Source organism: Pseudorca crassidens, chromosome 2 (genome assembly GCF_039906515.1).
Source record: "Pseudorca crassidens isolate mPseCra1 chromosome 2, mPseCra1.hap1, whole genome shotgun sequence".
NCBI classification, from domain to species: Eukaryota; Metazoa; Chordata; class Mammalia; order Artiodactyla; family Delphinidae; genus Pseudorca; species Pseudorca crassidens.
Genome location: NC_090297.1, coordinates 112,115,311 through 112,136,926, shown reverse-complemented (window position 1 = coordinate 112,136,926; position 21,616 = coordinate 112,115,311). Strand labels below are relative to the sequence as shown.

Sequence of the window (21,616 nt, the reverse complement as noted above, 5' to 3'; positions counted from 1 at the left end):
AATATTAAAAACTTGTGCATTAGAGGAAATGATAAACCCCTCAAAGAGAAGAGGGTTTTTTTCCTGATTTTAATTATTTGTGAACTTTTGAAAAATAAAAGCTATCTTGGTGGAGCTGAGCATTCTTTAGTTTTTAACAATGTAATAAAGAAGGAAAAAATCGTAAGCTCTAATTAGGTTCATTCAACAAATTTTTTGACAAACATTTAATCAACAGCAGTTATTGAATATCTGCTGTCAGCCAGACATTGTACTTTGTGGGCCCTTGTGATATAATAGGGAACAAAGCACACAGGTTCATTGTTCTCATGGATCTTAATATTGGAGGAGATGAGTAATAAAAAAAATTGCACATTAAATGTCATAAAAATTGTGACAAATGGTATATAAATATATATATATTTAAAGTCCAGGGTTCTATGGGAGTATGAAATGGGGGCCTAACTCAGGAAGGCTTCCCTGAGAAAGTGACCCTAGACAGTTAACTTGAATGAAGGATGAGCAGTAGTTAGCTAGGTGAACAGAATTCCACTTACTCATTTACTCATTCATTCACTCATTCATTTATTTATTGAATTCCAAAACATCTAGCATTCTTCTAGTCACTGGTATATAGTAGAGAGTAAAGACATATCTGGCCTCATTAACTTTCAGCTTGGTGAAGGAAGACAAACTATAGAGTGGTAAGCACATAAATAATGGCATAATTGATAAAAATGCTATCAAATTAATTAATATAAGTGTTAGGATACATAACTAAGGGGAGAGGGGTGCCTATTTAGATAGAGTTATTAGTTATGGTCCAAGGGTAAAAAGTTGCAATTTAAGGATGTGAAACCACCAAGCTTCCAAGCTGAGGTTTGGGTGAAGAGCACTTCTGAGGATCCTGAACTGGAAAGGAGCTTAGATGTTAGAAAACCAGGGGAGCGCTCAGAAGGTTCATTGTGGTAGGAGAGGGAATACAAGAGAGAGAATGGTGAGAGAATTGTGGTGAAAGAAAGAAGACAGACCACATGTTAAAAGATTTTGGATTTTATACTAAGCAAAAAGACAGAAGTATTGATTTTAAATTTACATTTTAAAAGATTGTTCTAGCTCACGTGTGAACATTGAATTGTAGAGGACAAAAATAGCTACAGGGAAACCAATTAGTAGACAATTGCAGTAGTCTAGATAAAATGATGATACTTAAGGGTGTTGGCGGACTCCTTCATGAATATTTGAGAGGTTCATGGTGCAGTGTACTGATACAGAGAAGACTAGAGGAGGAGAGATTTGGGGAGAGTACAAGTTTGCTTTTTCATATATATAAACCTTGAGATGCCTTTAGAAACTTCAGGTGGTGATGTTGAGCAGACATTTGGGTATCTAGTTCTGGAGCTCAAGAGAGATGTTTGGGCTAGAGATACGGGCATTTCACTATGAGGTTTTGAAAAACTTTGGTGATATTATTCACTAAAAATAAAAGGATGTCTGGAAAAGAGAGTTAGGAACAGGCTCTCAAAACCTCTGAAACTTTGTAACCAGAGCACCAAGAAAAATAGTCATTCTAGAAAATACCAGCAGCAGGTAAAAATACATGTTAAATTGTTTAATAAGTAAAGAAATACTACAATAAACATAGGACTCTTTAGGAGATGAAGGTAGCCTGATAGAAACAGATATAAAGAAGGGTTGAAGCTGCTCAGTTGTAGACACAAAGCATATCATAAATATGAAGTGATGCCAGATATAGCTGGTTCTGGTTTATTGTCCTTATTTGTCTCTTTCTCATGAAGGTTGGGGGAACCACACAATAAGCACTTGTAGGAAAATCTGTGACCATTTGTAGCCAAGAGGGTGAATGGGCATTCTGAACAGAACTACATTGTTCAATGGTTTACTGCATTTAGTTTGTGTTAGAGTATTCTTTGTTTAGCTGCTAACTTGGTGCTTCAAAACATTAATGTACTCTGAAAAATCACGTATGAACTCCATGTCATTCTGGTATTCTATTTATCAATTGTATGTGAGCTGTTTCACTCTACAGAAACATTCTAACAAAATAGACTATACATCTATGAATCCTCTGTTTATCTATCTACCTGTCGTCGTGAGAGAGATGATATTTCCCTACAGAGAATATAAAGTGAGAAAAGAAAAGAGCCTTGGACAGCTTTGAGGAATTTCAGTATTTAAAGTAGTGATTAAAAACCATCAGCCTTTGGTTTATATATGACCCTTTGTGATGATTTCTACAGTTTGTTTTTTTAATTGCTAAAATTTAAAAATCTGGAGATTTCACACAAGCATGCAGAATTCTGCTTTTCTTTGAAAAGAAATCAGAACATCTGACAACAGTTAATCTGTATTTCCTGGATGACATCAAGGTTGGGTCTCAATAGTGGCCGCCCCTCCCCCCTCCCCAAGTCTTTAGTTGGGACATACGTTCTTCAGTTTTCCTCAGTCCTCACAGTGTCCTGTTGTGTGTTATATCTGGCCCAGTTCAAATATTTAAGAGATTTATCTGGCTCCAAGGAATATTGAGTCTGAGGCCCCTAATTTAAGAGTTGTGAGAAGGAGCTTATAAGAAGTGGGGGAATTGAGGTGAAGGTAAAGTGAAATGACAGCTTAGGTTGTTGAATGTATCATCTACATGGACATTAACGTCACCCAAGAGGCCATTTATAGGAGTCAGGGTGGAAGGGATGAATCTGAATCTGGTTTCAGGGACCTTGGAGAATGAGATAGCAGGGAAAGCTAGCGTATGCAGAAATACCTGCTTTATGAATAAGAACCTTTTTTTTCCCCTTCCTTTAAAAATATAACATACAAAAACATTAAGACCTCTCCGAAGTCACTGTTCTGACACCAATCCTTTGTCACCAACTGAGTTTCCTACAATTTAGATCAATTCTGATACTAACTACCTGGAGTTAGAGAAGACCCTACAAGTTAAGAGCAAAGTTTTTTGAAGACTGCCCCCATTTAAGATGCCAGTGGCAAGTTTCAGTGTCCCCAATCCACCCACACTTCTGCCCAGCTTGCTACAAGTTTAGGGGCTACCACAACCCCTCAGTTTTGATAATTTGGTAGAACGGCTCATAGAACTTACTGAAACCACTATAATTACAATTACAGTTATATTATAAAGGATACAGATCAGGAATTGAAGAGATGCATAGGGCAATAGCTGGGGCGGGAAAGGGGACACAGAGCTTCCATACCCTCTCTGTGGAATCTGGGTGTGTCATGCTCCCAGCACATCATTGTGTTCACCAACCAAGAAGCTTCACCAGGCCTCTGTGTCCAGAATTTTGATTGGGGCTTCACTATATAGGTGTGATTGATTAAATCATTGGCCATGTGATTGAATTCAATCTCAGGTCCATCTCCACCCTCTGTAGATTGGGCTTACCCAGAGTTTCAGCTCTCTAATCATGTGGTTGGTCTCTAGTGACCAGCCTCCATCCTGAGGGAATCTTAGGGTTCACCTTAAGTCACCTCTTTGGCATAACAAAGACACTGCTATCAGGAAATTTCAAGGTTTTTGAAGTTCTGTGCCAGGAATCAGAGATCAGGTATATTCTTCATTATATCACAAGTCTAATTTGTTTTGTTAATTGATCTGTAACTTGGAATCTCTCTGTCTTCTTCACAGTTATTACTCTTTTGATACGTAGGTAGAAATGTGTCTTGATTTTCTAATAGGAATTTTTTTCAGATAGACATGAAAATTGGCTTACCTATCCACATAAAACCAGTTGAGAAAAAGATTTTTAGTTAAGGAAAATAATAAGAAAATAGTGCTAAATCATGGGATATCTTCTAATTTGGTCACTTTCAAGATCAGAATTTGTTTTGTTTAGGCAAAGCTTTATGAACTTGATTTTTTAATCTTAACTGTTATGATGGTCGCTGTCCCTTTAGTTATTTTGTATCTGTTGTTTGCCGGGTACAAGGAATACAAACAAAAGGAATAAGATATAATTTCTGCCTTCAAGGAATTTATAGTTAAGTGGAGTACATAAACATGTATCCAAATAGTTATTGATAGATAGCTCCTAAAATTGAGATACACTGTGTTTTGGGGAGCAGAGAAGAGAGGGACTCACTTAAAAGGAGCCAGGAAGATGTTTTGAGTTTAGTGTGCAAAGAATAAAGGGTGAAGACTATTTCTTATAGAGAAATAAGCTTTTTAGGGTTTTGGAGACATGATACTATACTTAGGTAACTGTAAATAGCCTGATATGGGACCAGGAGATGAGGTTGGAAAGATAGTCGGGGGACAGATCATAAAGCCTCTTTTTTATATAGAATACCAAGGAGTTTGGAGTTTACCCTATAGGCAGTGGAAAGTTAAGGGTTTTAAAGCAGAATGATTTGCTAAGATTATATGGATAGCACTATGATAGATGGATTAGAGAAAGATCAGTTGGACCAGTTTGGATATTGTCTCAGCAAAATATTATGGGGGCCTGAACTAAGATAGTGATAGAGAAAACAATATTCCAAAGAAATAGATTTTTCAAAGAGGTGAAGAAAGAGGGAAGGGCTTCCCTGGTGGCGCAGTGGTTGAGAGTCCACCTGCCAATGCAGGGGACATGGGTTTGTGCCCCGGTCTGGGAAGATCCCACATGCTGCAGAGCGGCTGGGCCCGTGAGCCACGGCCACTGAGCCTGCGCATCCGGAGCGCCTGTGCACCTCAATGGGAGAGGCCACAACAGTAAGAGGCCCGCGTTTGGCAAAAAAAAAAAAAGAAGGAAGATTTTAGCATGTCTCCAAGATACCTCTCTTGGGCAGTTGGTTGAATGGTGATGTGATTAAGTGAAAGGTCGTGACTGGAGATGGAAAATGGAGTTTCATGCTGTTTAGTGGGATATGTGGATATATGGATCTGTAGCTCAAAAGAAATCAAACATGAAGGTAAAAGTTTTAGATAAGTGGTTGTTTAAGCGAAGGAAATAAGAGAAGGAATGGTAATATGTAGGGTAAACACACTGGGTTTCCTAAGGGAGTTTGTAGTCAAGAGTGTCAGGTGCTACAGAGATCATTTAGATAAGGACTGAAAGTAGACAGTTTGCTTTAGCAGATTATCTTTTGTGATCTAAGAGCGATTCCCACAGTGGTAATTGTTAGATTTCTGGAGGTTAAGGAATGAATGGGAAATAATAAGGAAATTCAGGTGATTAAAATTCTTACAGCTTTAAAGTTCTTACAGCTTTAAATTTTGTAGCATTTCTGACTGGTTTATTATGTGCTCTTTCCTTATAATTTTGTATTCTGTCAAGGAAATAACTGCATCTTCTAGATCTGTACTTGTTTCAGTGTCACATAGTTTTCCTTCTTAAAGTATAAAAAGCATAACTAAATTTCATGTTATCTTAAATTGACCTTCTCAGTCTTCAGTTGATAATTTTTCCATACATAACTTGGAGATAGATTCATTATACATAAATTGCTTTCCTGTTAAAATGTCCAAAAAACTATTTAGTATACCGTGTACTCCAAAATTGTCAGTTACCTTCGGGACATTATTATCCTGAAACAGTTGGCCAGTGGCCAAAGCTGGAACAGTTTAAGAGGAAAGGGACAAATCATCCTTACAGAAGAATTCCAAATAATGTATGTAGACTATCCCCTTCAAGGAAGTGGAACTTAATTCCCCTTTTCCTGAATATGGGCTGAACTTAGTGACCTAATTCCAAAGAACAGAGTATGGAACGGGAAAAGTACTAACTTCACAGTGAAGAGGCCTAGCAGACAGCACCTTAAACCAAGTGAAAGTATAATTTCACCAGTGATGAATCACGATGGTAATATGTACCCTCTGATATAATGTGATTAGAAGGGAACTTCATTCCTGTGGTGTTCTTTCCAAAAACCCATAACCCCAGTGTAATCATAAGAAAACATCAAAAAAAGGGGAGTGGACAGAACATTGTATAAAATACCTAGCCAATGTGGACAGAACATTGTATAAAAATCCTGGCTAATACTCCTCATGCTCCTCAAGAGTATCAAAGACATGGAAAAACAAGGAAAGCTTGAGAAACCATCACAGATCAGAGAAAATTAAGGAGACTTGACAACTAAATACAATGTGATATCCAGATTGTAACCTGGAACAGGAAAAGGACATGAGTAGAAAAATTATTCTGATGTTAACTTCATAGTTTTGTCAAATGTACCATAGTTAAGTAAGACATTAACATTAAGGAAGGTTGGGTAAAGGGTATATGAGAATTTTTGCTCTGTACTGTCTTTGCAACTTTTCTGTAAATTTAAAATTATTCCAAAACAGTCAGGTTAGTTTTTTTTTAAAAAGCAGAGTACTAATTGTCAAGTGAAACCAATCTCAAACTGATAACTGATTAAGGAAAAAATTTAAAATATTCTTTACTGTTTGCATTGAGTAGATTTATCATAAGTGTTAGTTGGAATAAAACAGGCATGTTTGATAAATTATGTTGATGGAAATTTGAGGAAGATAGATCAGGGGCACAGGCAGAAATGATAGATATGTTGTCCGGAACAAGGCATTTAACCTTTTCTCTCCTTGTTTCATATGTGGGGAAATCAAACTGACTTAATCACTCCAGCAGTTTTGGATTAAATCTCATAAAGCTTTAAAAAGAAAACTGGTCTAGTCATTTTATAAGTAATTGTGCATTTTATCATTTTATAAGTGATAGCTTATTTTTTAACTTATATTCTCTTCTATACTGTTATACTAACAGTCTAAAATCAGCTTGGTGCAAATAAAATTGTAATAAAATTATACTCTTAAATGAGGCCAGGTTTTCTGGTTTCACCCAATTCTGATAACTAATTCTATTTATTTAAGTATCTTTCTTAAGTAGACATGTAATAGGACTGGTGAGGAAGAGTTTCTGACCTGGAGTGTCAGATTCTCCATCCCTGCTTTTCAGCATTTTCAATTCATGTCTAGCTGCACGTGCCAGAACCTGCAACCTGATTTGAAAAAAGGGTAGAGCAGTCACATGGAGTATTTTGCATTTATAGCTTACAAATTATAGAATAAAAAAAGTTATATATCTATATAAACAGTTATCTTGTCCCCCAAGAAAAAATTAGGGCTAAATCTTCCTTTTGTTTGGAAAAAGTTTATTCACTATAGTAGACGCATAATGGTTGAAGCACAGTATACTGAGTCTTATTTTATTTTTAACTGAAGAATGTAAGCATTGATCAGAATTTTCTGATTTCTGACAATTTCTCTAGGGTGGTGTGTAAGATACACCCGTAAGTGAAGTGTGACCGTGTGGACATGAAATCAGAAAATTTATTGTGGTGGTTAGTACAGTTCTGGGAATTTCCAGAGGAATTCCATTTCAGCGAATTATCTGATTTGGGCGGTATGAGAAATACCCTGATTGGAAGGAGAAAAACACAGGCTTTTTAGCTTCAACATCACCAGCACAGTCTCTGAATCATTCTTGTACTGCATTTAATTGGTGAGTCAGATGAAATGTATTGCTTTCAGTAAATATATTTCCCACAATTGGAAACAGCTGTTTTTATCGAGGACCCAGTTTTTATCTCAGCATTCAGCTCATTCAGAAGAAGCTTCCAGAGCTCTTATGATCTGTGAACTATAGCAAAGGATTCAGAACTTAGATCTGGAAACAAAAAAACTTGATCAAAGATTTCCACATAGTTGATGTTTTACATTCACATTATTTTACTATGGTATCCATTTTAATTATAACCAGTTTTGATTCAGTCACTTTTTAACAAACATTGCCAGTAGTCTTGACTTATAAATAATAAAAGAAGAGGAATTTCTTAAAATTTTGTAACATGCTTTAGTTTGGGTGGGAAGGAGCAATTTAAATGTTAGAAATTAGTTTTAAATGTGTTATTTTAAAATAAATTTATATCATCTATGAACTGATTAACAGTGTCTTTCCAAGTCTAGCATACTTAATCTGTTTTTCCATAGCTTACCCAAAGATATTTATAGCATTAGAAACATCAGACAATTTGCTCATTCAAACCATTTCCTAGTTCCTTGGGTCTTCAGTGTTGAACTCCCAACAGGGTGTAACCAAAACTCATAACTATTGTTATTAAAGTTTTAATAGTGGATTTAGACTAAAGAAATGCATGTTTTATCCAACCAGTTGTTGGTTTCATTCACTATGTTCTTCTGCTAATTTACATTTGGAAGTTCCTCGTTTTTTAGCCTAGGATACTCAGGGCTTCAGTGAAGTAGTTAGGTTGAATCTTTTCCAGTGTTTTCTTTGTGATGTCTTCCACCTCTCCCCCACACTGTTATCAGTGGGAATTTTCTCTATTTACGCTGATATCTTTGCCCATATGACTGTCCTCACACCCAGGCATCTGTAAATGTACTATTTCTTTTTTATCTTGGATTTGTTTCTGTTCCTCCTCTATAGACATCAATCAACATCTCTTGTGACAAATCAACTTCAGAAGAGCTTTTTGGTTTCCACCCATTTTTGTGTATAATATAAAGATTTCCAGATTCTTATCCCTTTTAAACCTAGTTATGTTCTTTTTTGTTTTCTCAACTTTCTGACATTCTTATCCATGGTTTCATCTTATGGTTTTGCTCTAAAAGTACCATCTTTCCTCCTCTTTGTCTAATTTGACGCAAATGTTTCCCTAAAACCTGTTTTTCTCTTTAAAAAGCTCATCCAATAAATGGCCAAATAAAAACGCAGAGATCCTACAATCAAAACCACTTCCAAGGGTCCCTCACATTTCCAAGTTTTTTTTTTATTCTTAATTCCCTCTTTATTATCCCAATTAATGGTATTCTCTTTTTTCAGTTTCCCTCCTTAGTAGTAGTCTGCCTTCATTTTTACATGAAGGCCTCAACTGAAGAAAAAGAATTTACTTGTGGTAATCACCTTACATTTATGTTAAAGTCCAGTTTTATTTAGGTACTTCTTTTGTGACTTATCTTTAAGTTCTGTTTCCTGCATTTATATGTATAGAATTTCTAAACATGTTTCTGAAGCTGTCATCTGTGTGATGAGACATTCAGTAGGATTTCTACCAAATATTGAATGGAGGGATTCCCATTAATATTCTCTGTTTATTCTGAAGTACTTAATTATTCAGCTTTAATACTGTATTGAAATGAGAAATGGGAACTCATTTCAATGGGAACTCTCTGATACTTAGAATTGTATGTGTTCTCTGTGTATGTTCTTTGAGGAAGTATCAGATTTTCTTGAATTGGAATACATACAAACTTCCTGTCTTATGAGGAGTGGAGAGTCTTCACATATCCCTCCAGGCAGATCTAAAATGACCACTGATGCTGCGGCCATACCACCCTGAACACGCCCGATCTCGTCTCATCATAAAATGACCACTGATTACACATGAACAAACATTCATCACATGATGGAGACAGTAACAAAGCAGTAACTCCCTTAAGGAATCAGCCATGATTTAGAAGAACCAAAGAGCCAAACAGTGGAAGCAGAAAGCTACTTTTTCCCCTGGTACAGAGCTGAACAGAGAACTAAACACTTTCTGGTTCTGACTCATCATTTGGGCACATCTTATTTTATTGATATAATCCAGAGCATAATCCCAACCCTGGAGAAGCTATGATGAAGAGTCAGTGAATTAGAAGATTCACTTTAGAGGAGTTTTTTCCAACCTTTGTAGTTACCTACCAGCCTTGGAGGTACCTATCTTAATAGTACTTCTTAATTAGAGGTACTTATTTTACTAGTACTTCTTTATGTTTAAGATAAATGCTTGATATTCTAGATTAGTTCCAGTCCCTGTCCTTTTTTAATTTTTGTTTTAATATTGAATGGTTGCCTATGCGTGTCAGTGACATGATTAAGTATTTAGGGTCTAAAAATTCTGTGATAAACCTAAGGAGCCAATTTATGTATAATAGTATAACATTTATGAAAACCTTTTGAATTTTTTATCTTACCTCATTTTGGAACTCACAACAACCATGTTAGTTAAGAGTCCTTTATTAAACCAACATTCAAATATGTTTACTTGTATACATTTGAATATGTTTCATAGCAGAGCCAGGAATCAAACTCAGGATACCTTACTCCATAGTTCATGTACCTAACATTACTACACTCAACTCTGCATTGCATTCTGTTTTAGGTTTTGAAGCATAAATATATTGGTCTCTTTTGAAATGGACATGCTAGTTCTCTGGGCAATATCTTGTTCTTCCCCATCCACCCAGCTGCATAATGGCACTTATAAAACAGTATGTTTCTGGTAGTGTTAGAGATAGTGTTTGCCGATTTCATATGATTTCTGCTATTAGGCCAGTTTTAACATGCTTTTGAACATCTTTAACAGATTATTACCTCTTGCATATGAGTTTATATCATCATTTTCCAGTCTTAAACTTGGTTGCTTTACATCATTAGTTAATGTTTTTTTTTTTTTTCAGGTATCCTCATCCTCTTACTGTTCCTATAAGCAATGTTTTTAAGTGAAATAAAGGTCTAGATCTGCTGATTATCAAACCCTAGAGGTCTGTATCTTAGGGATACAACTTTATTCCCCCTTAAATATGGAAAATTGTTAAGAACAACTCTGCTCTGTATGAACAGGGAATTCAAACGGACTTTTTGAAATGAAAAAGGAGAACCCTCCTGAATGAAGTTTTATTCCAGTTTCCTATTACATCCTAAGAATAGGCTGCTGGCCTCCATTACTTTCAGGAAATGAAAAATGGCTCAGAAGCTAAGTGAGCTAAGCCATCTCTCTCTCAATTGTTTCAGTTTCTCAGGAATTGCTGTACAAAGCTGCCAATAACGATCTCCGGGGATCTGACCCCCATTCCACCTCCCACTGCCTCCTCTGCAGCTCCAGATGCCACCAAAAGAAGGAGCTTTGAAGAAAGTGCCTGTACCCTCTTTTACCCTGAGGTGGGTGAGGCCAGGCAGGGTGATTCTCAGGATATCCTGATGATCAAAGGTATAGTTGAAGCCTTCATCAAGACTTTCTTGAAGATGAGCAAGAAATTTGGGAAACGTTGCCAAATAGCCTAGAAACTGAAGACGGAGCTCAAGAATGGATGGCACAAACGCCACCTGAAGTGTAATACATGATAACATACAAGACCCTAAATAAGCTCCTTGAGGGCAGAAACTATTATACTGTTTTTGTATCTCCCTCCCCCCACCTCCACATTGTCTAGCATAGTGCCAAACATATAAACTGTAGTCAATAAATGTTAGTTTATGGCTGAGAGAGAAGACTTTATAAAGTGCTCTCCAACCCCTTCTTTCCCTAGTTCTTAATATAAGATTGTTTGTCCATTAGTCAGGAGAGTAATGGTAAAGGGAGTTCAGTGATGTCTCAAGCTTCTTGGCCACTGTTGTCTTCTGTCTTGGCTGTGTGTCTGAGTAGGCAATATTTATTTGTTCAGTATATGAATTTTTCAGTATTAATACTTAAAGTTATATCTTCACTGATGCCTGGGCTTTTACTTCTTAGCTATTTTATTGTGGTATTTAGCTCTTTAATGGAAATCTTATCTGAACCACACTCTAGGGGGATTTATTTTACTGTTGGTTTTTAAAATCCCTTTTGTATCTGTTTTTAAGATTCAACAATAAACAGTCTTGCTTCTTAATTATATCTTACTGTAGTCATCAATTGACTTTGTTTCCAAAGTAGGAGGTACTTTGTTTCCAAAGTAGGAGGTACTATCACATCAATTTCCCCAAAATCTAATTTGTTACTCTTGAATGGCAACACATAGTCTTATATCTCACCTAATCAGCGCTAAAAGAGCCTGCTAAAAGAGTATTTACAGTGATGTGATTTAAGATACTGCGTGATTAAAAGAAAGCTCATGGTTTACTATTAAGGGAAATATTAGAAACTTAGCTCCATTGAGTTCTTCTGTCCCCAAGTTGTCCTTTAGTCAGTCCGTTCATTAAGGAGTTAACTCTCATTTAGAGGCAGAACTTTAAAAAATCTCATCTTCAAGTATTTGATTTATGGTACCTTTTGGGCCTCCAGTTTATATGTAAGGCTTTTTATTTGTAATGTTTTTCAAGTTAAGAGTGAACATTTCAGAGTGCTACTAGTTTTTTGACAAACCAGTTGACATTCATTATGTATTCTCAACAGCTGGCTTTTTAGGGTATAAGGAGTCTAATATCAGAGCCAAGTATATTTTATTCAGGAAATAGTCTTTCCTGAACGACATACTTTTCCCTTGAATAAGAGTTGTGTTAAATTATGCTGCATTTATTTGGGGTTTTGGTAAGAGTATGAGACTTTTTTTTTTTTTTAAAGGAAATGGAGTTTCTTTGTCTTCATGAACTTCTATGTATACAACCAAGGAACTTTAAGTAAGCGTTAAAGGAGGCTTATTCTATTCCATGTATAAAGTAATAACAAATTCTTTCAGAGTGTTCTCTGGATTATATGGAATGTATGGATTTAAGGTTCACCTCTTTTAATTTTCATCTTTGATTCTATTAAATAAAATGCGCAGGTCGGACCTGCTTTTCTCAAATCAGTTGTTCCTAATTAATTGCATTGTAGGTTTTGTCAGTTTATATGATGAATTTGAGTCAATAATCAAGAGCAGGTTTATTATATTATTTCTAGTAATTTTTATCAATAAATATCTTAATATGTTTCATAGTATAATACATAAAAACTAAATCATATTTTTTTTTTCATTTTTCCACTAAAACTAGTTTTTCCTCTATTAATGTAACAGGAGAAATTATGTATGAGACCTGTGGAATTCTGTCCGCAACATCTAGTGTCATTTGTCCTTCGCTTAATGTCCTCTTATTGTCAGCTTGAAAGTCATATTATTACAGAGAATGGCAGTGGCAACAGCTAAAATATTACAGTTCTAACACAGAATGGTTTAACTTTATTTTTAGACTTGGATTTTCCTATGATTTCTGTCTTTTCCTGTCTCTCCAGGTTCCCAGCCAACTTCAGATAAGTCTTCCCAGCGACCATCAGAGAGCACAAACTGTAGCCCTACACGAAAGAGGTCTTCATCTGAGAGTACTTCTTCGACAGGCAAGTGCTATTTGTTTTAACAGACTTTGAAGATAATTTCCCAACTGTTACTTGTGAACAGACTTAAAATAGATTTTTTTTCTTTGGCCGTGCCGGATGGCTTGTGAGATCTCAGTTCCCCGACTAGGGATTAAACCTGGGCCACGGCAGTGAAAACGCCAAATCCTAACCTCTAGACCACCAGGGAACTCCCTTATAATAGCTTTACATTGTAGATTACAATTTATTAGCTTGCAGTATAATATTTAGAAAAAACAAACAAAAGTGGTCCTGAGATGTGAGAATAATAATGTATATTGAAACAATAAAAGTGTTCACCTTTTACCCCTTTCATGTCCAGTTAAGCATACTCCATGAGGTATACTGATTTTGTTTTTTCTTCCAGTTTTATTGAGATATAATTGACATAAAGCACTGTATAAGGTGTACAGCATAATGATTTGACTTACTTATATCATGAAATGATTACCACAATAAGTTTACTGAACATCCATCATCTCATATAGATATAAAGTAAAAGAAAAAAACACATTTTTTTCCTTGTGATGAGAACTCTTAGGATTTACTCTCTTAGCAACTTTAATATATAATATACAGCAGTGTTAATTTTACTTATCATGTTGTACTTACATCCCTAGTACGTAATTTATCCTGTAACTGAAGGTTTGTAGAGGTATAGTGATTTTAATATAGTTCAGAAGGGATAATTCAAAATGAATAGGTAGAAGGGTAGGCGCACACAAAAATACAGATTTTGAAAGTTGAATTGAGGTAATGGGGCGTGTAGTGTAATAGGGGAGTGTAGATTAGAGCTACTTAATAAAGACTTAGATATATATAAAATTATTTAGTAAAGTAATAGTTTCCAGTAGCATTTACAAATCTTTGAGATATGTAAAACAATCTGAGGTTGTAAGAAGAACCTCTATTAATATTTATTTCTAATCAACTTTTTAAATGTTTACATATTTTAAATATATATAACTTCTTCATACAGTATAACATATCTGTACACTTTATACTTAGATTTAGGTTGTACTCTCAGTTTTCTTTTTACTGATAGTATGTGTGTTTACCAAAATAATAATAATAATAATAATGATATATATCTTCTGCCTTTACCAGGGATTGGAGAGTAGGAAATCATTTTTAATTTATCAGTATTATCAGGAGAAATGGGGAGTGGTAGTTTCATTCCCAGTAGTGGGAGTAATATATGTAAAGGGGAGAATAGAGAGTTCAAGAAATTAAATAAAAGAGCCAGTGTGGTTGGAGTAAAGGCAGTGACTGAATATGAGGCTGGAAGGGCAGGTAGGGACCAGTCATGTAGAGCCTTATTGATAACACTTAGAAGCCTTTGAAAGTTTTAGCAAGGAAGTCACATATCATTCCTTAGCTTTCTGTCCATGTGGTTTTAATTAGGAGATCACTTATGACTTATGGTCAGAAAATTTAATTTCTTCATCAGTACTCAAGGGCTCACTGTCAAATTGTATCAATATGGTAAATTTGTTTGATTTTTATTTGATGATTATCTTCACCATATTTGAAGCTTTTTATTAGTACCATTGTGCCAAAGGTACAGTGGAATTCAAACAGCAATGGTAGTTTTGTGTCTCATAGTACTTTGTCTTTACACTGACTAATGCAATGACTGACTAATTTTGATGGTGTCAGCCTAGACCAGGGTTCAGCAAACCATAGCCTGTGGACTAAATGTTGTCCAAGGCCTCTTTTTTGTGCAGCCTTCAAGCTAAGAATTGATTTTACATTTTTAAAGGGCTGGTTTTTGTTTCTGTTTTTTTAAAGGAAAAGAAAAAATTATACGCGAGAAATTGTGTGTGTCCTCAAAAGCCTAAAGTATTTACTATCTCTCTTCTTATAGAAGAAGTTTGCCAACCCCCGAAAAAAATGAATGAGATTTCAATAAGAGACATATCTATGAAGAAAATCACCAAAATGTTTTACTTTAGTAAACTATTTATTTAGGGTAACTGTATATACAGAGCACTGGGGATACAAATATGAATAAGATAAGTTCCTGTCCTCAAGGATTTGGATATATTCACCACTTAAAAAGTATGTTAAATTCTATAACAGGCCAGTATACAAAATGTTATGACACACAGAGGAACTCAAGCACTAACCACTGACATACTGAAAATGTGACATATATACTACTATAATTTGAGTAGACAGGTGGGACAAGGACATGAAGTTGTAAAAGTAATAATGGACTATATCAGATATGGTGTACTTTTTTATTTGAGGGAATTGAAACTTTATTGTAGATGCAGTTGGGAGCTATTGAAGGATTTTGAACAGGGAAGATGAAAATTATTTCATATATTGTATCATTGAGAATAGGCTAGATTTTGCAGTGCTAAAAAAAAATCCCAAAATTTCAGTGACTGAAAACAACAAAGGCTTTATTTTTTATTCATGCTGTATGACCATGACAGGTCTGCTCCATATTGTCTTCCCTCTAGTAACCTGTCTGATGGAGCAGCCTCTATCTATCTGGAATGTTGCTTGTCTTATGAAACAGAGTAAAAGGCCACAGCGAAGCACTAACTAGCTCTTAAAATTTCTGCCCAGAAGTAACATATGTTACTTCTCACATTTCAGTGCCAAAGCGAGTCACATGGTTAAGTCTTATGTCAAGGAAGTATGGGAAGTATAATCCTATCAAGGGAGGAACAGCAAATATTTATGAATGATAATATAGTCTGCCACATAGGCATTTTAGAAAAATGTAAAACATTACAATATGGAGAATGGACTGTGGCACGAGAAATGTGTGAAGACAGTAGATAATGGCTTCAGGTTTGGATATATTAAATTTGAGCTGTCTTTGGGCTATTGAGGTAGAGATGTTAGATAGCCATTTGGACGGTGTGGTTTATAGTTTATGACACCTGTGGTAGAGATACACATCTAGCAGTATGTAGATAAACTTGAATTTGGCAGTGAATGAGGCCCAGGGAGAAAGTGTAATTTGAAAAGATGACAGCGTTGGAGATTTAAGATACATTAGATTTGAGAGGGAAGTGGATGAAAAGATGTCAGTGAATGACACAAAATTTTTAAACAGTTTTTTTGTTTGTTTGTTCATTTTTTTGCGGTACGCAGGCCTCTCACTGTTGTGGCCTCTCCCGTTGCGGAGCACAGGCTCCGGACGCGCAGGCTCAGCGGCCATGGCTCACGGGCCCAGCCGCTCCACGGCACGTGGGATCTTCCCGGACCGGGGCACGAACCCATGTCCCCTGCACCAGCAGGCGGACTCTCAGCCACTGCGCCACCAGGGAAGCCCTTAAATAGTTTTTTAATAAAAAAGGTAAAGAGTACATGTCATAGAAATCTCTTAATGTCAGACGTAATAAAGAGGTCAAGAAAGATTTGGACAGAAAGTGTGAAATGATTGGGGGAAAGTGGTTTTTGGTTTTTTTGGCTGCATTCAGTCTTGTTGCTGCACACGGGCTTTCTCTAGTTGTGGCAAGCAGGGGCTATTCTTTGTTGTGGAGCATGGGCTTCTCATTGCGGTGGCTTCTATTCTTGCGGAGCACGGGCTCTAGGCATGCGAGCTTCAGTAGTTGTGGCTTGCGGGCTCTAGAGCGCAGGCTTAGTAGTTGTGGCTCACAGGCTTAGTTGCTCCACAGCAGGTGGGATCTTCTCGGACCAGGGCTCAAACCCGTGTCCCCTGCATTGGCAGGCAGATTCTTAACCACTGCGCCACCAGGGAAGTCCTGGGGAAAAGATTTTTTAAAACAGTTTGCAGGTAGAGGTAAAGTTAGAGCAGTTTGGAGGCTTGAGATGAGGAAAGGGGACTGTTAGAATTTAGGTAGTATTGGAATAGATTAGACCTCTTTATTTCCAGTAGTGTGGTAGATTAGATGTGCAGAGCAAACAAACTTCTTGGTACCAAGAACTAAAAATACTAGATAAAATGTGGAAAACATTTCTTAAAATATTTGCTGAACTTTGAAATGCATAAATAGAAAACCAGAAACTTTCAGAAAGCTTGATTCAACACACATAAAGAGCATTAGAGCTACTTAACATCTGCTTGAGTCCTGGTGGTATAGAGCCTGGTTATTGGAACACATTCAGGTATAAGAGACAAAGGACAAAGCCTAGAACTCCAGCAGACAGAAGTTCACATCAGATTTCCCTGCATAGATGTGTAACTCCTTAATGGTGACACCAGTGTAAGAGCAAATAGAAACAAATCTATCACAGAAGCTAGATCCTTGTTTCAGTTTTAGCTTTGGGTGGAGCAGAAAAACGAGTTTCTGAACACAAGCTCATACTCACCTTCTGTCTCTCATGCAGATTTATATTGCCTGTGAGACAAAGAAAAAAATTAATTAAAATTTGTTGTAGGTTGGTCGTGCCCCCAGTTGCCTTGCAGAGCCAAAGGCAAGCTTAATTTCCGTTCAGTATAAAGCTAAGTTTTTCTTGATCAATGTATCCTCCATCTTGGTTGACCTAGCATTCTCATTTACTCCAGCAGCCCAGGAATGGCAGCCTTTATTTTGCAATTGAAAGGCAAATAAATCAACCAGAAACTATGTATATTCAATTTCTCCAACTTAACATGTTAAAAAAAGGATGACAGCAAAATCTGAGCATTTAACAGTGTATCATTACAGTGTCCAGCATCCAATCAAAAATTAATAGACATGCCAAGAAGCAAGAAAGTATGACTTAGTGGAGTAAAAATCAGTCAGTGGGAACTGCCACAGAAATAACATGTGATGGAATTAACAGACAAGTACATTAAAACAGCTATCTTTGAGAATTTAAAGGAAAATATGAATATAGCGAATAGTAAAAATGGAAGATATTTTTAAAATCTAATGTTAACTTCTTTAGGTGATAAATATCTGAAATGAAAATTTCACTGAATGGGATAACAGCAGATTAGACACTACAGAAGAAAAGATCTTTGAACTTGCAGAAATACTAATAAAATCTATGTAAAATGAAATGTAGAAGTGGGGGGAAAAAAGTGATATAAAATGAATAGAATTTCAGTGACCCTGTGGTACAGTATCAGCAGGGCCAACATACATAGGATCTGAGTCTTACAAGGAGGAATAAAAAATATTTGAAGAAATAATCCTCAGAACTTTTTCACACTTAATGAAAGTTATCAGCCCATAGATCCATGAAGTCCCACAAATCCCAAGCAGGATACACAAACATACAGAAATCAAGGGACATCATTATCAAATTTCTTAAAACTGGTGGTTAAGAGAAAATCTTAAAGTTAACCAGCAAAAGCAAAGAGACAAGAAAACACATAGTATACAGAGGAACACTGGAACGAATCACAGCAGATGGATTGTCAGAGATGTTGTAAGACAGAAGACAATAAAAGTAATGTCTTTAAAATGCTGGAAGGGGAAAAAAAAAACTATCAATTTAATATTCTATAACCAGTGAAATACCCTTCAGAAATGAAGGCAAAATAAACATTATCAGAAAAACAAGCTTAAAGAATTGGTTGCCAGCAGGTTTACGGTAGTAGAAATGTTCTTCAAACAGAAAAATCATAGTAGATGGAAACATGGCTCTACCAAAGGAATGAAGAGTTCCAGAAATTTTCAGTAAATAAATATAAAACACCCTTTTCTTATATTCTTTTGAAGTTCATGTGGAATTATATCAAGGTAGCATCATATTCTGGACCATAAAACATCTTAATAAACTTTAAAAGTTTGAAATCATACAGAATATATTTTAAGAACACAATGGAATTGAATTAGAATTCAGTAACACAGGATATCTTGACATTCCCCAAATAAGTGAAAAGTTAACAACACACTTCTAAATAGCCCATAAGTCAAAGAGGAAATCACAGACAAAATTAGAAAATCTTTTAAATTAAATAAAAATGAAAACACATACATTTTATGGAGTATAGCTAAGTCTGTTTTTAGCTTTACAAAGTTACGTTATTAAACAAAAAAGGTCTAAGCCCAAACTCTCACCTTTAGGAAGCTAAAGACATTAGAACAAATTAAACCCAAATTAGATGGAAGAAAAATGATAAATATAAGAGCAAAAATAAACAGAAAACATTAATCAATGAAAGCTTATACTGGTTTATCAAAAAAAAATTTTTTTAAAGGAGAACTGTAGCTGAAAGGATTAAGAAAAAAGAAATTGAATTAGCAGTATCAGGAATGAAAGAGAGGATATCAGTGCAATTGCTACATACCATAACAGGACAATAAGGGAGCATAATGAACAGTTTTATGCCAATAAATTTGATTAAAAAAGAGCACATTCTTTGAAAAACACCAGCTACTAAAACTCAAGAATAAATAGCCTAAAGAGCCCTACATCTATTTAAGAAATTCAACTTGCAGTTTAAAACCATTCTACAATGTAAACTCAAAGCCCAAATAGCTTCAATCATGACTATTTAAGGAAAAAATAATAGTAAGTATATAAAAACTATTCCAGAAAGTAGGAGCATTTTCCCAGTGCATTTTATGAAGGCCAGCATTACCCTGATTCTGAAACCAAGCAACACATTACCAGAAAACTACACACTATTAAGCATGAATGCAAACGGTACAAAATATTATCAGATTGAATCCAGTATGTTGAATGTATAGCATACCAGGACCACGTGGGTTTATTTCAGGAATGCAAGGTTGGATTAACATTAGAAAATCAATTAGTGTATTTTACGAAATTAACAGAAAATCATAATCATCTAGGTAAAGAGAAAACATTTGCCAAAATCTAACATCCATTTTTAATTATTTTAAAAACCTGATTTTTAGAAATAAAAGGCATACAGATAGGAAGAAGAAAAAATATATCTGTTTACAGGTGATATGATCTATAGAAAAATTCCTAAGAAATCTGTCAAAAAAACCACTGAACCGGGCTTCCCTGGTGAAAATTTCACTTATATTCCTTTGCACTTAAAACATTGTCAGAAAAAGCACTGGACTAGAAATATATGTATTTAAAGTTTAGTTCTTTATTCAATATTTAGCTGTTGAGTCTCTTAACTGGACCTTCATTTTTAAAGAAATAAGCTCTATTCTTTCTGCTCCTCGTCTCAGAGAGTGAGAATTGTTTTTTTGACCCACCACGTTTTATTAGGGAAACATGGGCCAACTTTGAATTTATTGTGGGTACTGTAATGTACCCTATTCAGGAAACTATCAGCTTGCCTGTGAAAGACAAATGCATATGGTATTGGGCTGGCCAAAAGGTTCGTTCGGTTTTTTCTGCAAGATGGCTCTAGTAGCACTTAGTTGTTTTTAACTTCATTCAAAACAATTTTGTTAGATTGTATGTGACAGTTGTCATATCAGCGTACATTTAAAAAAAGACTTATCAGGACTTCCCTTATGGCGCAGTAGTTAAGAAACCGCCTGCCAATGCAGGGGACATGGGTTCTATCCCTGATCCGGGAAGATCCCACATGCCACGGAGCTACTGAACCCATGTGCCACAACTACTGAGCCTGTGCTCTAGAGCCCGCGAGCCACAACTACTGAGCCTGTGTACCACAACTACTGAAGCCTGTGTGCCTAAAGCCCGTGCTCTGCAGCAAGAGAAGCCACCGTGATAAGAAACCCACGCACCTCAACAAAGAGTAGCCCCCTCTCGCCGCAACTAGAGAAAGACTGCGTGTAGTAACGAAGACCCAACGCAGCCAAAAATAAATAAATAAATTCTTAAAAAAATAAAAAAAGACTTACCAAAATTGGTGAATTTTTGTGTAGCCATTTTAATATTGAAGATGGAAGGAAAAAACAACATTTTCGGCATATTATGCTTCATTATTTCAAGAAAGGTAAAAACGCAACTGAAATGCAAAAAAAGATTTGTGCAGTGGTTGGAGAAGGTGCTGTGAGTGATCGAACGTGTCAGAAATGGTTTGTGAAGTTTCGTGCTGGAGATTTCTCACTGGATGATGCTCCATGGTCGGGTAGACCATTTGAAGTTGATAGCGATCAAATCAAGACATTAATTGAGAACAGTCAACATTATACCATGTGGGAGATAGCCGCCATACTCAAAATATCTAAATCAAGTGTTGAAAATCATTCGCATCAGCTTGGTTATGTGAATTGCTGCGATGTTTGGATTCCACATAAGTTAAGCGAAAAAAAACCCTTCTTGACCGTATTTCCACATGCGAATCTCTACTGAACATAACGAAAATGTTCCATTTTCAAAACACATCGTGACGGGCGATGAAAAGTGGATACTGAACAATAATGTGGAATGGAAGACATCATGGGGCAAGCGAAATAAACCACCACCAACCACATCTAAGGCCGGTCTTCATCCAAAGATGGTGATGTTATATATATGGTGGGATTGGAAGGGAGTCCTCTATTATGAACTCCTTCTGGAAAACAAAATGAGTAATTCCAACAAATGCTTCTCCCAGTTAGACCAACTGAAAGCAGCAATTGATGATCCAGAATTAGTCAGCAGAAAACGCATAATCTTCCATCAGGATAACACAAGACCACATGTTTCTTTGATGACCAGGCAAAAACTCTTACAGCTTGTCTGGGAAGTTCTGATTCATCCTCCGGATTCA

At 36.0% G+C, this 21,616-nt stretch overlaps 1 protein-coding gene across 9 annotated transcripts in view; it reads left to right on the top strand.

The window, feature by feature from the left end:
* The window catches only part of ASH1L (ASH1 like histone lysine methyltransferase), a 205,285-nt gene that overhangs the window by 67,662 nt on the left and 116,007 nt on the right, over positions 1-21,616 (top strand). For 8 of the 9 annotated variants that reach the window (XM_067728086.1, XM_067728081.1, XM_067728085.1 and 5 more), the window contains one exon: positions 12,928-13,029. In XM_067728086.1, the coding sequence (XP_067584187.1) occupies positions 12,928-13,029 (102 nt within the window). Of the gene's footprint in view, positions 1-10,826; positions 10,948-12,927; positions 13,030-21,616 lie in introns of those variants that run through there. The other variant, XM_067728088.1, reaches the window with a different exon arrangement.